The sequence below is a fragment of the Cryptosporidium hominis genome (assembly GCF_000006425.1).
Source record: "Cryptosporidium hominis TU502 chromosome 7 CHRO017056, whole genome shotgun sequence".
NCBI lineage: Eukaryota > Apicomplexa > Conoidasida > Eucoccidiorida > Cryptosporidiidae > Cryptosporidium > Cryptosporidium hominis.
In genome coordinates this window covers 1-15,025 of record NW_667303.1, presented here as the reverse complement: position 1 = coordinate 15,025, position 15,025 = coordinate 1, and the positions used below count along the sequence as shown (strand labels likewise).

Sequence of the window (15,025 nt, the reverse complement as noted above, 5' to 3'; positions counted from 1 at the left end):
AACCAAATTACGAGCATATTTGCATGCAAATATTCTTACACGTATTCCTTTTTTTCAATGTGGACATTTTTTATATACCGGGCATTGCAAATATGTCATAGAAAGAGTGCATGCTGCAGCGGCAATGTCAGCTTGAGGAATTTCATAAAAAAATATGGGAGTTTTGTGGAATTGGAGAAAATGAAAAATTAAGTAGAGATTGACATAAAATTAAAAGTATTAAGGGAATTAAGTGAGAATGAGTTGACAATATTGAATAAATTCAACATAATTTATAAGTTTGAAATATGGTTTTTCTTTTTTAAAGTGAGAAGCATTTTCGAATAAGAATTGGTCCCGGACCTTTCCTAGAAGAAAATAATAAATATAACAACAATTTGATATATATAAGTAAAATTTCAATAAAATAAAGAGATTCTATAAAATATAATATTTGGTGGCTATTTTTTTAATAATATTTTTAACTCATTTTAAGACAAAGGCTTGTGTAAAAAATAGAGGAAGTCTTAAATGTACAAATAGAGTTTAAATTTCCAGTATTAACAAATAAAATAAAAGGATTTTTAAAAGAAAAATTTTTTAAGTTTTTTGGTTTTTTCAATTTGTTATTTACTGAACTATTATTAAAGTGTGTGATATTATTCACCCAAGTAGGTAATTTAATATTAAAAAATTGGTGCAAGTTATAGTATACAGAAGAAAAAAAATCCATAAAATTTTGGTAAATTAAATCATTAATCTCTTATTATTCTTTGAAACAAACAGCCTGGGTTTTAATTAACAAAGTCAGAAATGTCAGCATTCATAGAAAGCGAGGTAAGTTAGTTTTTAAATACCATTGGAAACCTAACTAAATAATAAATACAATAAATTGAAGAGAAAAAAGTGTAAATTCATGTGTTTTCTCTTCAATACATTCTATTTACTTGGCGTTTCTGATGATGATTATGAGAATATTCTTTTTAGCCTTTCCCTATAAGATAAAAAAAAAAGGAATCATGGGCTAATGAGAAAATTCTCTCAATTTTTAAATTAAAAAATAAATTTTAACTATTTAATAAACTTATTTACAGAAATCAGAGCATCTTTTATCAAGAGGAAGAAAAGTTGGAAGATGCCCGGATGAACATTGTAGATCAAAGTCTCCAAGCGGTCAGCCAGGAAAATCAGTTGAAGAATTATGTACATGCGGAAAACATATTTGCCCAGCTCCATTACATGATTCAATTTCTTTTCAGGCTGAGAGCTCCTATAACACAGAATTTAAGCAGTGGGAACTACCAACTTTCCCAAAGCCAGTTCCAGAAGAGTTGCCAAAATCTATCCCTTTTGACTCTGATTCTAGTTATCATATGGACTATCGAAAGTGGGACTTACCAAAAAAGATTGTCAGACCACCAGAGCAATTTTCTGAATCTCCTGAAAATCGGGACTTCATGACAAGTTACCAAAGTAACTTTAAACAATGGGAACTTCCAAAATTCAAGAAACCTCAACCACCTCCAGAAGTTGTTTCTTCTCCTTATGGCAACATCAATTCAGTCTACAGAGAAAATTATCAGCAATGGGATCTTCCTAAAAAGATTGTTAACCCCTCTGAAATTTACAATCCATCTAAGGAGGATCGAAATTTTGAGACTGTCTACAGGAACTCCTATCAAGGCGTACAACCTCCCGTTTGCCCTGTTAGTCTTCTTCCCCCTATTCCTCATCCTCCTCCTGGCAGACATACTATGTTTTGGGATTCAGTCTCTAAAAATTGGTACTAGACATTTCAAGTATCACAAAAAAAAATAAATCTAAATGAGAGGAGATTAGGAGAGGGTAGAATTAAATGAAGAAGGTTTTAATATAATCACAATAAATCAGGAACTTTGGTCTATGACACGGCTTGCCATAATATTCCCCACCTTCCTGATTATCCTCTTACAAGTTTCCGTCATCCAACTCATTCTCAAACTATTTTTTTTTAGCTCTCAGAGAAAGTACAAAAACAACTACAACTATTCCTAGAGATATTAAATTTATTAGTTTATTTTATGGATCTTTATTGCTTTGGTTTATTTTTTGCATGCAGCATCTCAACCTGTTACGCTTTAATTGAAAATGGTTCCATGCAATTTCTTAGCAATAAATATTTACGTGAGCTTTTTTTTTTTTCTTCATGTATTTAAATTTAGAAAACAGTCAATTCTAATAATAAATTACTTCTTGTAAGGCTCAATAAGAAATTGTCAATCGTGTTATTTGCATGCAAAATGCCACCATTCGATTTCTTAATGTTCTTAAAACCCAAGTAATACTTGAAGAGAAGTAAAAAATTTGTTTATGCACACACAAAACAAGAAAGGAAATAAATCGCTAATTTTGTTCTTTACTTCCTTTTTCCATTCCCTCGAACTATGACTTATTTAACCTTGACGAAAGTTTCACAAACTCTACAAATGCAATTTTTTAGTCCTACAAATTCCTCAAATAACGACTGAAAAAATCATCAAACTCTCCAGTTCATCAATTCTTCCGGCTCTTCTTATTCCTGTTCCATATAATAATTTATTAATTCTAATTTGAACATTCTAATTACTGCTTAATAAATTGACTAGACATACGTGAGGAATTGTAGGCGCCATAACCCCTCACAGAAAAAGCTGAAAAAAATAGAGGGAAATAGGACTACATTGGAAGCAAACGATTAAGTTAATAATTAATTCTCCAAACGGAAGGATTTGTGATGTCCTTAGATCCGAGTCAACTTTCGCAGCTGGAAGGGCTGTGTGAGTCTTTCTATGGGTAAGTTTACAAACTAGTGAAAGCAAAAAAACGTTTTTAAAGGTGGGGTCTTAGGTTTTCACTAGGAATAGATCTTGTAAATTCTTGCGATTTTTAACTTTAATTTTTATTTTTATTAACTGAAATTGCAGGGGAGATGTGAATCAGCAGAAACAGGCTCACGAGGTTTTGCTTCCCTTGACATGTAATCTTGGATGTCTGACTCAGCTCCAAGCTTTGCTTGCCCAAAGCAGCAATCCCCACGCCTTAATGTTTGCTGCAACAGGTCTTTCTAAGCTCTTTACGTCTTGTTGGGCTCAAATTCCAGATAATCAAAAAGAGGAAACCAAAACATTTCTACTAAATTACCTCTATAAGTGTGGTCCTGATATGTTACGTTCAGCTCCTTATTTGGTTGGGCACTATGTTCGTCTTTTGGCTCAGTTGGTGAAATTTGGGCTTCTAGACTCCTTGTCTCCCAGGCCAACAATTACCGATCAAGTTGGGCAGTTTCTAAGTGCTTCCACTTCTCATTGGATCATTGGTTTAATAATCTTTACGACTTTGACTCAAGAGATGCAAACTTCCACAGGTTTATACTTTGCAAAGTATAGAAGGGCCGCAATACTGTTCAGAGATACTTCCCTTCCAGTAATATTCCAGATTGCAATTAAAACTCTTCGTCAGTTCCACTTGGGAAGCGTTTCAGTTTCTACTCAGCATGAAGAGTATAGACTTCTTCGCCAGGTACTCCAATTAACCCTTTGCTGTCTTTCTTATGACTTTATGGGAACAGTACCTGATGAAACATCTGAGGAGCAGAATACAGTTATGATTCCCCATTCCTGGACAATTCTCAGGGAGGAATATATTCCCATAATATTCTTTGATATCTATGCAAAATGCTGCTCTCCGAACAGTTCCATGCCAGATTGTGCCTCTATCTGTCTCCAATGTCTTATCCTTTACTCCTCAGTTAGAAGATCCTTCTTCCCTACCCAAGCTGATAGAACTCGTTCTTTAGCAGCTCTAATGACTGGTACAGCTGGTATCATCCAAACTAAGATGGGCCTTGAACACGAGAGCTGCTATCATGAACTTTGCAGACTTTTGGGGAAGCTTAACACTGCAAACCAGCTCACAGAACTCTCGTCTTCGGAAGCATTTGGACTCTGGATAGACCAGGTTTACAATTTTACTATTAAGTCTCTTGAGGAATGGAGCGTCTTACCAAACAGTAAGCATTATCTCCTTGGTCTTTGGAGTCATATGGTTATCCCTTTACTCTACCAAGGGGATAGAGCTCCACAGAATCTTGAAAAGTATATCCATCATATAACAGTCACCTTCATCCAAAGTAGGATGAAGCTTGCTGAGGCAATTGCTAGAGGCTCGGATGTAGAAGACCCTCTGGAAAGCGAAGTTGCAAGAACTGAGCAGCTCGATGTTCTTTCTCAATTGAGTAGATGCCAATACCACGAAACTGCAGAATTCATTGTACAGCTCTTTGAACAGGTTACAGATTCAGCTAAAAACGGCAGCATTTCTCAGGATTGCTTTATTTCTCAAATTACCTGGTGTGTGTATATGCACGGAGCTTTAATTGGAGGACATAGCATTAAGTTAAGAAGACCTTTACTCCCCAGTGGCTCTTCATCCTCATCGGGAACTAGCAGACCAGATCAGAAGAACCAGGTATCACACCATGTTTTGAACGGAAAGCTTGCTAGACTTGTCTTTGGTCTCTCCCAACAAACTGACCAACTTCCAGAGACACCTGAGTCATTAGAATTGGCCTATCTCTATTTCTTGGAGCAGTTTAGAAAGGTTTGTCTCGGAGATTACGCAAAACAATTTATTCAGCCTGAGACTGAGGACGCCACCTTGGCATCAATTCTGGGCGTCCAATCTGATGATGATGTTTTGAGCCTCATTATTAGCAAGATTGGAAGGAATCTACAAGCCAAGAGTAATATGGAGAGTGTAGTTCAAAAGACTCTTTCTCTATTTCACGAATTGGTAGCTGGGATCTCGATCGTCCAGTATACTGACAGAACTACCCATCTCATAGTTTCTGGACGACTTCTTCTCAAAAATGAACAAGTCAAGAAGATACTCTGCAACCATGCTTCTCCAGAGTTTGCTTTCCTGAATAATCCAAGATATGGTAGACATAGGACTTCTTACTATTTCACTCTATCAAAACTCTTGTTCTTAGAGTCAAAGGAGGAAGAGCCTGGAACTCAGCCTATAACAACTTTTGAAGATTTCATGAAACCTTTAGAGAAAGTTTTTACTTTGATCTGGGATGAAATAATCCTCGGAAATAATTCTTCAAATGGGGGTGGATATAATATTGGACAGTTCAGGGTTCCATTAATGGCTTTGGCAAGAGACTTAAGGGGCATTTGTATGGCTTGTGTAGGCCCTGAAAGCTACAACCAACTTTTTAATTGGTTAGTAAATCGACCTAAACAGCTTGGACAGAGTAGAATTCATCTCTTCACTTGGGCAGCTGACAAACTCTGGGAGGACTCTGATGTAATGAATGCTTTGCTCAAGTTCATGGCCGAGTTTGTGGACAACAAATCCCAAAGAATAAACTTTGATAAAGCCTCTCCAAATGGAATTCTATTATTCAAAGAAGTTTCTTCATTAATTTGCACTTATGGCTCCAGAATCTTATCTAAACCTGATTCATCCTTCCAGAATATCTATAAGGAAAAGTATAAGGGTTTAGCTACAACGTTAGCTATGCTCTGTCATGCTTTATCTGGAGGATATACAAATTTTGGAGTTTTTGAAGTTTATCAAGACCAATCACTGGAAAACGCTTTGCAACTTGCCTGTAGGATGTGTTTGGTGATTCCTGAGCATGATTTACAGTCATATATTAAGAGCCTCAAGTCTTATTATGAATTCTTAGAACTTGCAACCAGGTGCTTCATGTCCACATTCATCACTTCATTGGAACCACAAAATCTTGCAACCATTTGTTACTCAATTGAATCTGGTCTGTGTGCAGTTGACAATGTGGTTCTTCTTGCCTGCTGTGCCACTTTGGATCATTTTGTAAGTTTCATTTTCACGACTCTTGAGAAGGAAAAGATTGTCCTTCCTAATGGAATGGGAGTTTCTAGAAATAACGATAATATGAATTATGAACTTGGAGGAGGGAGCCCATCTCTAATTCGGCAAGGGTCTACCCCTGAAGGAAAAGCTGTATATAGGTTTATGACTGAACAACCCAATGCTTTGATTAGAATCATGCAGTTAATGTTCAATTTAATTACGACAGGGGATCTCAGTACTTGGACCTTTTCAAGGTCTTTGCTAGGGATGATTCTTCTATTTAACAATGAATTTCAGAACATCCAACAACAGCTTATTAACCAGCAGGTTGATGAAAAGAAAGCCAAGTATCAATCTCTTATTCAGGATCTTCTTAAAGGGACCGATGGAACCCTCTCAGCAGTTAGCAAAGATGCCTTTACAAGAAATCTCCATTTCTTTGCCCACTCAATTCGTTCAAATTCTCTTTAAAACTAAATTGTACTTCGTGAATTTTTTTTTGCTTCCACTTGCATCGCTTGCATGAATGCATGCACATGTTCCTTAAATTACAAAATGGGCGGGAAACTACGTCGAGTCGGAATTAGTAGAGTAGGGAAAAATCAAAAAAAAAAATCCTGAGCAAATATTATTTAATTTTCTAAGGCTTAAAAAAAAAAATTAGAAAAGTAGTCAAAACCATTAAAGATAATTTTGTTTCTTTTTGACTTTAGGTTGTTGTTTGTTAGATTGGGGAAGGATGTCAATGGTCCAAAGTAAATCAAATCGCAAGAGAGTGCTTTTGAAGGTAATTATTCTGGGGGATAGTGGAGTTGGGAAGACTTCATTAATGAATCAGTATGTGAACAGCAAATTTTCGACTCAGTATAAGGCCACTATCGGGGCCGATTTTCTTACTAAAGACATCGTAATTGATAATAAGCTTGTAACTTTGCAGGTAAGTTAAGAAAGATTAAGTAGGTTGAGATCAAAACATCAGAGCTTTCAAAACAAATGAGATAGGAGGGGAGGAAAGGTAAAATAATGGATTAGGTCTATTGCGATCGTTAGGAGGATGATTGATATTGAAAAAGCACACTCTTTGTATTTGAATGAAACTATGCAAATTGCATTTGTGGATGATCTTCAGCTTATGAGTAATAATCTTTAATTGATTTATTAACTCTGAACCTTAAATGATTAATTTAAATTAATTCTTTTAGATTTGGGATACTGCAGGTCAAGAAAGATTTCAATCTTTGGGAGTAGCTTTTTATAGAGGAGCTGACTGTTGTGCGTTGGTTTACGATATGACAAACCCAAAATCTTTTGAAGGATTAGATGCTTGGAGAGAAGAGTTTTTGATTCAAGCAACTCCAAAAGACCCAAACTCTTTTCCTTTTGTTGTTCTAGGAAATAAGTTGGATCTTGATCAGAAATCTAGAAAAGTTAGTTCCCAAAAAGCTTCAGCATGGTGTAAATCTAAAAACATTGAATACTTTGAAACTTCTGCAAAAAATGCAACGAACGTAGATGCTGCGTTCGAAGAAATTGGTCGAAGAGCACTTTATAGAGAAACTTCTGAAGATCAAGTTTACATTCCAGAGCCATTAACTCTCAATAATAATAACCAACAACACCACGAAATCGGATTTGGGGGCTGTTCTTGTTAAATCATTTATAAAGTCAAAAATAGCTGAGAAGTTGACAGAAAAGGAGAGTACTAATCTTTTTCTCTACTTGACCATATAAATTCTCCTATTATTTGAATCTTTAAACTCCACTTAATCAATTGGATCAATAATTCCTCCATCAGAAAGCTGAATTACGCACTCAGATTCTGGCAGATGTGGAGAGCCATAAACTTTACATACTCTTTGCTCGCCCTTACCTTTTCTTAAACTAAGCCTTACATGTGAAGCATGACCAATTACGTGTCCGCCAACAGGTTTTGCTACATTCGGCATGAAACTCATACCTCCTGCAGGGTCTGCCATAACATGATTTGTCATAACTATCGCAATATTGAATTGATCAGCCAATTTATTCAGCTTACTTAATGTTTTATTCAAAATTTGTTGTCTCTCTGCTAACTCTCCTCTTCCTGAGAATTCAGTTCTAAACAATGCAATAATAGAATCCACAATTAAGAGTGCGAACTTTTCCTCAATCATTTTTCCTGCTGCTGCACTAATTAACTGATTCAAATGTTCGTGAGTATATGCTCTTGCGTACATGATATTGTCTAAAGCAACGTCTCCCTGAACACCAAATCTTTCTGCTATCTTTACAATTCTCTCTGGTCTGAAAGTACCTTCAGTATCAATAAAACAGACTTTCCCATTACCTCCATTCATTTCTAAAGGGAGTTGTGCTGCCACACATAAAGTATGACAGATCTGAGTCTTCCCGCATCTATTTTCGCCAAAAATTTCTGTAATACACATACTTTCAAATCCACCCATCAACATTTTGTCGAACTGCTCACTTCCTGTTGTGATTCTTAAGATATTTTGTCTTCTACTCATGACCTCACTTCCAGACTGAAAACTTGATGACTGATCTAATTTTTGTGCTGCTTCTACAATCTTCTCAACTTTTGCCTCAGAAAGACCTTTAATATTACATAATTCCTTTTTGGTTGCTTGAATAATGCTTAAAACTGTGCATAAACCTGCAGTTTTCAACTTATTAATATCTGCAACATTAATTCCTGCTGATTGTAATTTATCAATTTCTACAAATGCTTCTTCTTCAACTCCTTTAGCAGAAACTTGTTTAGCTACTGATTTTGATTGGCAAAAGGTACTCATTTTTTTTTAATTTAATTGGACTCTTCTTCCCCCTTATTTTCTTTTTTTTCGGATTTATTTGTTTAATTTATTGACTGGTCATTTATTGCATGCGCTGCCATCCACTTAAAAATAATCATCGAATTATTGTTAAATTTGCATGCAGAAATTCCTTTGATGCCGGCAAAACAATTATTAAATAATTGGATGGGTAAAGGTTTTTTGTTATTTATAAATTGAAATTAAAAGCAAATTATCAAAACAAACTTCAAATTGCAATATTGTCTTTTATTATATATTTCAAGTTAAACATATCTTGCTTTTATATTTCCTTAAGAAAAAACGAGGCTGAACGAATTTCTTAAATTCCTCTATATTTAAAAAAATAAAATTGCATGTAATCGTTCAAAATAATTGTATAACTTGCGCGCGCTGACCATTTTGCCCCCCTCCCTATGATTAACGCATTATCTTTTTAAGTCCCAAATATGCTTTTTGCCCTCAAAGCAATAACGTCCGCTTGATTTTTATACATTTCCAAAAAAAAACCCGCTGTTAGAATTACTTCTGTAATTTGTGTACATATTGCTAAAATGGAACAACACCAACTTATGCTTCAAAATAGAATTGTTAAGACGACATTTGCTATTAAGTCAAAGGAAGCTGCAATTCAATCTGTAAGTATAATCGACTACTTTCACACTTGAGAACCGCTTAACCCGATTACTCTTTAAAAAAACACCTTTATTCTAAAAAAAATTTCTTTAGATCGATAGTATCAGAGATGACGAAAAAGTCTATAGAGAAGTTTCTAGAATGTAAGTAAACTACCAAAACACTATAATGAATCAATTTTACTTTGAAAATATTTAATAAACCTAATGCAGGTTTGTATTAAATACAAAGTCATCACTCAAATCACAATTACAAAAAGAATTAGACGATTTGAAAACTCTTCTTAACAAAATGAAGGTAAGTTTTATACAAAACAGAAAAAAAAAAGAAAATACAAATATCATTTTAATTAAATTCTAACTTCAAACATTTCCCGCCTCACCCATTTTTGTTCAATCTTTTTTTCCTATAATCAATAGAACTTAGAAGCATCTTGGGACTCAAAGCAAAAAAAAACTAGCCAATGAGCCATTTAGTATTATTTTAGATGATATATATACATATTTAATTCGTTATTTTGTTCAATCCTTTGTTTTTACTTAATTTCCTATCCATTTTTTAAGTAAATCCTTATATTCTTGCATGCAAGTATAAATTCTTTGAGTGCCCGACGTAAGCGCATTTGCTGTAGGTATTTATAAAAAATTGAAACAGAAATAATATAGGAAATAAATAATGAAGAAAATGCAAAGTTAATAACTAATTTACGAACAAAAGCGGAAAATCTGAACTAATAAGCAGTGCATCTCTAGTTAAATAACATAATAGGAATCTCCAGCTAAACATAATTGGAAAAATCATTGTAACTAGCTTGCCTAATATTTTAATTAATGTGAAATCTTCAACTCAACCTCTATAAACATAGATAATATCTACAATTTCCATCATATCTTGTATGGGGAACAAATTTGTAATTGGTTAGGTGGTAATTTTCACACAAATGCTATCCCTTTCGTAAATTGTCAAATCAAAATACTTTTAGGATTTAATAGGCTCAGTCCAAATTTCTTGTTTCAATAGGATTATATATATAAACATATTACCTTTTCAAAACCATAGTTACACCCTGTTCGCTCTTGTAATTAATTATTAATCTCAAGCTCTTAACTAATTCATAATTAAACTCCTCACATTTAAGCAGATGCAGAGGTGTATTTAGTAACAGCTTTAGTTCCTTCAGAGACTGCATGCTTTGAGAGCTCACCTGGAAGCATTAATCTAACTGAAGTCTGAACTTCTCTGCTTGATAAAGTCCTTTTCTTGTTATACTGAACCAACTTGACAGCTTCAGCTGAGAGACGATCAAAAACATCATTTATAAAAGAGTTCATGATACTCATGCTCTTCTTACTAATACCAGTCTCTGGATGAACCTGCTTCAAAACCTTGTAGATGTAAAGAGCAAAGGATTCTGTTCTCTTACGTCTCTTTCTCTTGCCACCGTCTGCTGGAGACTTTCCTGCAGTCTTCTTTGCTGCTTGCTGCTTCTGGGCTGGTCCCTTAATTGATTTACCACTTTTTCCTGACATGGCGATTTTATTATTCAAATTTCAGAATTCTGAATATCTAAATTTTCCTTTTTTTTCAAGTGGAAAGCGCGGGCAAACTGACCAATATATTATAATACCCACATGAAATTGCTAATTTACTCGTTTTTATGTGTTTTGTCTATTTTATTGCTATTCATGCAAAAAAAAAATCGAGGATGATCATTTGATTTATTTTATTTTGTTACAATCACATTTTAACATTAGTTTCTATATCTGTAGATACATTTGTGCTGAAGCTTCATTGTTTCGTCTTCCAAATTAATTTTTAACATTTAAATTTCATGTTAGTTCAATTAAATCCACTTAAAGCCCGAATATTACAGTTTGTCAAAACTTTCCCGCATATTTGCATGCACGCAGGCAATACCAAAATAGGCAACAAATTAATACATTAAGAGGGGCTTCTTGATAATACGAATTTAATTTTTCTTTTTCTGGAATTAAATTAAAAATTGAAATGAAATATTTAGTGGTTCAAAATTTGATCGTTTATGATTTTTTTTTTTTTTTTCGAGCTAATAATTCTAGTTTTTCCAAACTAAAAATAACTAGTAGTATTCTACCATTACTTACATTTGTTAAAAATATTCTTGAAATAAATTTAACGAATGTCGAAACTAAAAAATGAATTAACCTACATCAAGAAACTTTGAAAAGAAAAAGTTACTTATTTACTCCAAGTAGAATGAATTTATTAATGTTAATATCTTAATAACTCTTTGAATTATATTTATATAAAATTCAGAGTTAAAGATTGTGCGGTAAATTTTGTTTTCCTTGATCAAGAAAATCTTGTCAATAAAAGCGTAATAGGAAACTATTAAATTCATTTTTAATAAATATATAAACATTTAGCATTGTAAATATATAGTAATTATATTAAAAGTTTTAGAATAAACTTAGAGATCTTAATAATAATTTTCCACTATGGATCCAAAGAGAATTCAAAAAGGTACGGAAAAAACACTTTCCAGTGTTGGAAAAATTGGTGGAGAATTCAAAGTAGAAAAGAAGCCAGAATTCATAAATAGACGTCTCTCACTATTCAAAACGCTTTATGAAAAACAATGTGCATTACTCCAGGAAAAGGCTTCAAAAAATGAACCAATTAAAATTACCCTTCAGAATGGTGGTCAAAGAGATGGTGTTAAGTTCCAAACATCCCCTATGGAAATTGCAAGACAAATATCAAAGAAATTAGCGGAGAGCTGCATTGTAGCAAAAATCAGATATAACAAATCATTATTTATTGAGGATGATGAAGTTCGTGGTATTGAAGAAGATGAAGAAGAAACATGTTGTCAAGGGCATGAAGATCAAAGTGATGGATGGAGACTTTGGGATGCAACTAGACCATTAGAAGGGGATTGTGAATTAGAGATTTTAACATTTGATTCTCTTGAAGGTAGTGGTGTTTTCTGGCACTCTTCATCACATATTCTTGGTCAATGTTTAGAAAATGAATATGGAGCTCAAGTTACAATTGGTCCTGCACTTAATCCAGGGTTTTACTATGACTCATACATGGGAACTCACAGTGTTAGTAATACTGAATATTCTGACATTGAAAATTGTGCAAAAACAATAATTTCTGAAAAGCAACAATTTGAAAGGCTACAATGCAATAAAGAAGAAGCATTGGAACTTTTTAAAGATAACCCATTTAAGGTTTCATTGATCATGTCAAAGATCCCAGATGGTGCTCAAACAACAATATATAGATGTGGTTCATTCGTAGATTTATGTACAGGTCCCCATATTCCTCATACAGGGATTGTTAAGGCTTTTAAAGTCACAAAGAATTCTGGATGTAACTGGCTTGGAAATACTGAAAATGATGCATTACAAAGAGTTTATGGTGTATCTTTCCCAGATAAGAAACGCTTAGATGAGTACTTGAACATGTTGGAAGAGGCTAAAAAGCGTGATCATAGATTACTTGGATCAAACTTACAGCTATTCTTCTTCGACTCAAATGTATCGCCAGGATCATGTTTCTGGCTTCCAGCAGGAGCAAGACTGTATAATAAGTTAATGGACTTTATTAGAAGCGAATACAGAATTCGTGAATTTACTGAAGTTATTACCCCAAACATTTTTAGTTGCGATTTGTGGAAGACTTCAGGGCATTACTTTGCTTACAAAGAAAATATGTTTATTTTTGATGTAGAAGAAAAGGAATGGGGTCTAAAACCAATGAACTGTCCAGGACACTGTGTTATGTTCAAACATATGAATCCATCATATAGACAACTCCCAATTAGATTAGCTGATTTTGGTGTGCTTCACAGAAATGAATTTTCTGGTGCTTTAAATGGCTTAACTAGAGTTAGAAGATTCCAACAAGATGATGCGCATATCTTCTGTACTCCTGAACAGATCCAAGAAGAAGTATTTAAAGCTCTTGACTTTTTATTCTTCATATATGGCCAATTGGGATTCACATTCGACCTCTTTCTAAGTACAATGCCAAAAGAACATTTGGGAACAGAAGAACAGTGGAAAGAGGCAGAAAATGCATTAAAATCTGCATTGGACAAGACTGGTAGAGACTGGAAATTAAACCCTGGAGATGGAGCATTTTATGGCCCAAAAATTGATATTATGCTTTGGGATGCCTTGAAAAGGCAACATCAATGCGGAACAATCCAACTTGACTTCCAGCTCCCAATTAGATTTAATCTCCAATATAGAACTGACGAAAATATTTCTGAAGAGTCCACAAATCAAGAGCAACCTCCCTCTCACCAAAATGCTGATCAAAACCCAGACAATAGTCTTAAACAAGGATACAAAAGGCCAGTAATTATTCACAGAGCAATTCTCGGTAGTGTAGAAAGAATGTCGGCTGTAATTCTTGAACATACAGGAGGAAAATTACCCTTTTGGCTTTCTCCAAGGCAAGCCATTGTTCTCTCTATCTCAGAAAAAACTGTTGAATATGCTAAATCTGTTGAAAGAGAGCTTTCCAGAAGAGGTTTTGACGTTTCTGGAGATTACAGTGCTGCCACCATTAACAAAAAAATTAGAGAATCACAACTTTTGCAATGGAACTACATGCTTGTTATTGGCGAAAACGAAGCAAGAGACAAAAAAGTCACTCTCCGCTGCAGAGATACCACTATTCCCCAAGAATTACTTACTTTGGATCAACTTATTCTCAAGTTCTCTTCTATGGGCTTCCCTTCAAGTATCGACTCAAATTCTTCTAACCAATGAACAAATTCTTCACTTTTTTTTTAAACAAGTTCCATAATACCAAAATTTTGGAATTATTAACTTAAAATCTCTTTTAGAGTCATCCTATTCGCTTCTACATATTCCTGCATTCAGTTGTGTATTTCCGTTCCTATTTTTCAACATCCTGACTTATTCTTTATTGTCACTTTAACTTTAATCTACCTTCCCTCGTTTATATATACCCATCCTTTATTTTTTATTCTCAAGTTACTTGTTATTACTCATTTTCCCCACATTAAATTCCAAATTGTCTCCATCAGTCACACAAACGCATTGTGCAATTATTAACAACTATTAATATTGTATGCATGCAATTTTTGTCCACATACTTGCAAGCTACGTAGCAATGCGTCATGTCTATTTGTCCAAAATGTATTATTTGATAAACCAAAGAGATTTAATACAATTAGTGAAGAAATAGAGAAACAATTTTTTTTAAGAAGAATCTGGTATTCAAGTATATTTCAATCTTTGTAAAAGAAATTTCTACTTAGAGGAAACTTGTTTTAAGCCTAATTTAAAAAACCTAATTTCATTGTAAAGTTTATTCTTTCGTTGTTGATTTATTCGTTATTAAATTTTGTATAACCATGCCATCAAAGAAGCAAGATAAAGGTGGTTGTGTACTTGTATTTGAAAAATTTCTCGATGGAATTGGAGTAAGTTTTGGATCATGAAATTCCCATTTTGATAAAAAGAATACCATTAATACAACCTTTAATTTTTCCTTTTAATTTTTTCCGAAAAAAATGATAAACATTCATTCCCCAATACTTTGAACTATTATTGACTTATTTTTTCCTCCAAAAAGTTTTTAGGTAGTCAATTAAGAACGGCGTATTTAGCTACTTCTGAAGTCGTGAAAGAATCCGTCTATCCAATGAAAGAAAACTGTATTAAGAGATATTCTGAAGCAAATCCAACGTGGCAAAATGTTGGAAGTAAAAC

At 33.9% G+C, this 15,025-nt stretch overlaps 6 protein-coding genes across 6 annotated transcripts; 4 read left to right on the top strand and 2 right to left on the bottom strand.

Moving 5' to 3' along the window:
- Positions 1 to 1,352: 1,352 nt before the first annotated feature.
- On the top strand, positions 1,353 to 1,769 carry Chro.70196 (hypothetical protein). The annotated part of the gene is made up of 1 exon (XM_661635.1): positions 1,353 to 1,769. One exon carries the CDS (start codon positions 1,353 to 1,355, stop codon positions 1,767 to 1,769), a length of 417 nt encoding a protein of 138 aa, XP_666727.1.
- A 1,270-nt stretch (positions 1,770 to 3,039) lies between these two features.
- On the top strand, positions 3,040 to 6,312 carry Chro.70197 (hypothetical protein). The annotated part of the gene is made up of 1 exon (XM_661634.1): positions 3,040 to 6,312. The coding sequence occupies one exon, from the start codon at positions 3,040 to 3,042 to the stop codon at positions 6,310 to 6,312; it is 3,273 nt and encodes a 1,090-aa protein (XP_666726.1).
- Positions 6,313 to 7,130: 818 nt separating this feature from the next.
- Positions 7,131 to 7,493, top strand: Chro.70198 (ras family GTPase). The annotated part of the gene is made up of 1 exon (XM_661633.1): positions 7,131 to 7,493. The coding sequence occupies one exon, from the start codon at positions 7,131 to 7,133 to the stop codon at positions 7,491 to 7,493; it is 363 nt and encodes a 120-aa protein (XP_666725.1).
- Positions 7,494 to 7,604: 111 nt separating this feature from the next.
- Chro.70199 (meiotic recombination protein DMC1-like protein) lies at positions 7,605 to 8,633 on the bottom strand. Its single annotated transcript, XM_661632.1, has 1 exon — positions 7,605 to 8,633. The coding sequence occupies one exon, from the start codon at positions 8,631 to 8,633 to the stop codon at positions 7,605 to 7,607; it is 1,029 nt and encodes a 342-aa protein (XP_666724.1).
- A 1,787-nt stretch (positions 8,634 to 10,420) lies between these two features.
- Positions 10,421 to 10,816, bottom strand: Chro.70200 (histone H2B variant 1). The annotated part of the gene is made up of 1 exon (XM_661631.1): positions 10,421 to 10,816. One exon carries the CDS (start codon positions 10,814 to 10,816, stop codon positions 10,421 to 10,423), a length of 396 nt encoding a protein of 131 aa, XP_666723.1.
- A 948-nt stretch (positions 10,817 to 11,764) lies between these two features.
- Positions 11,765 to 14,056, top strand: Chro.70201 (threonyl-tRNA synthetase). Its single annotated transcript, XM_661630.1, has 1 exon — positions 11,765 to 14,056. The coding sequence occupies one exon, from the start codon at positions 11,765 to 11,767 to the stop codon at positions 14,054 to 14,056; it is 2,292 nt and encodes a 763-aa protein (XP_666722.1).
- The last annotated feature ends 969 nt before the right edge of the window (positions 14,057 to 15,025 follow it).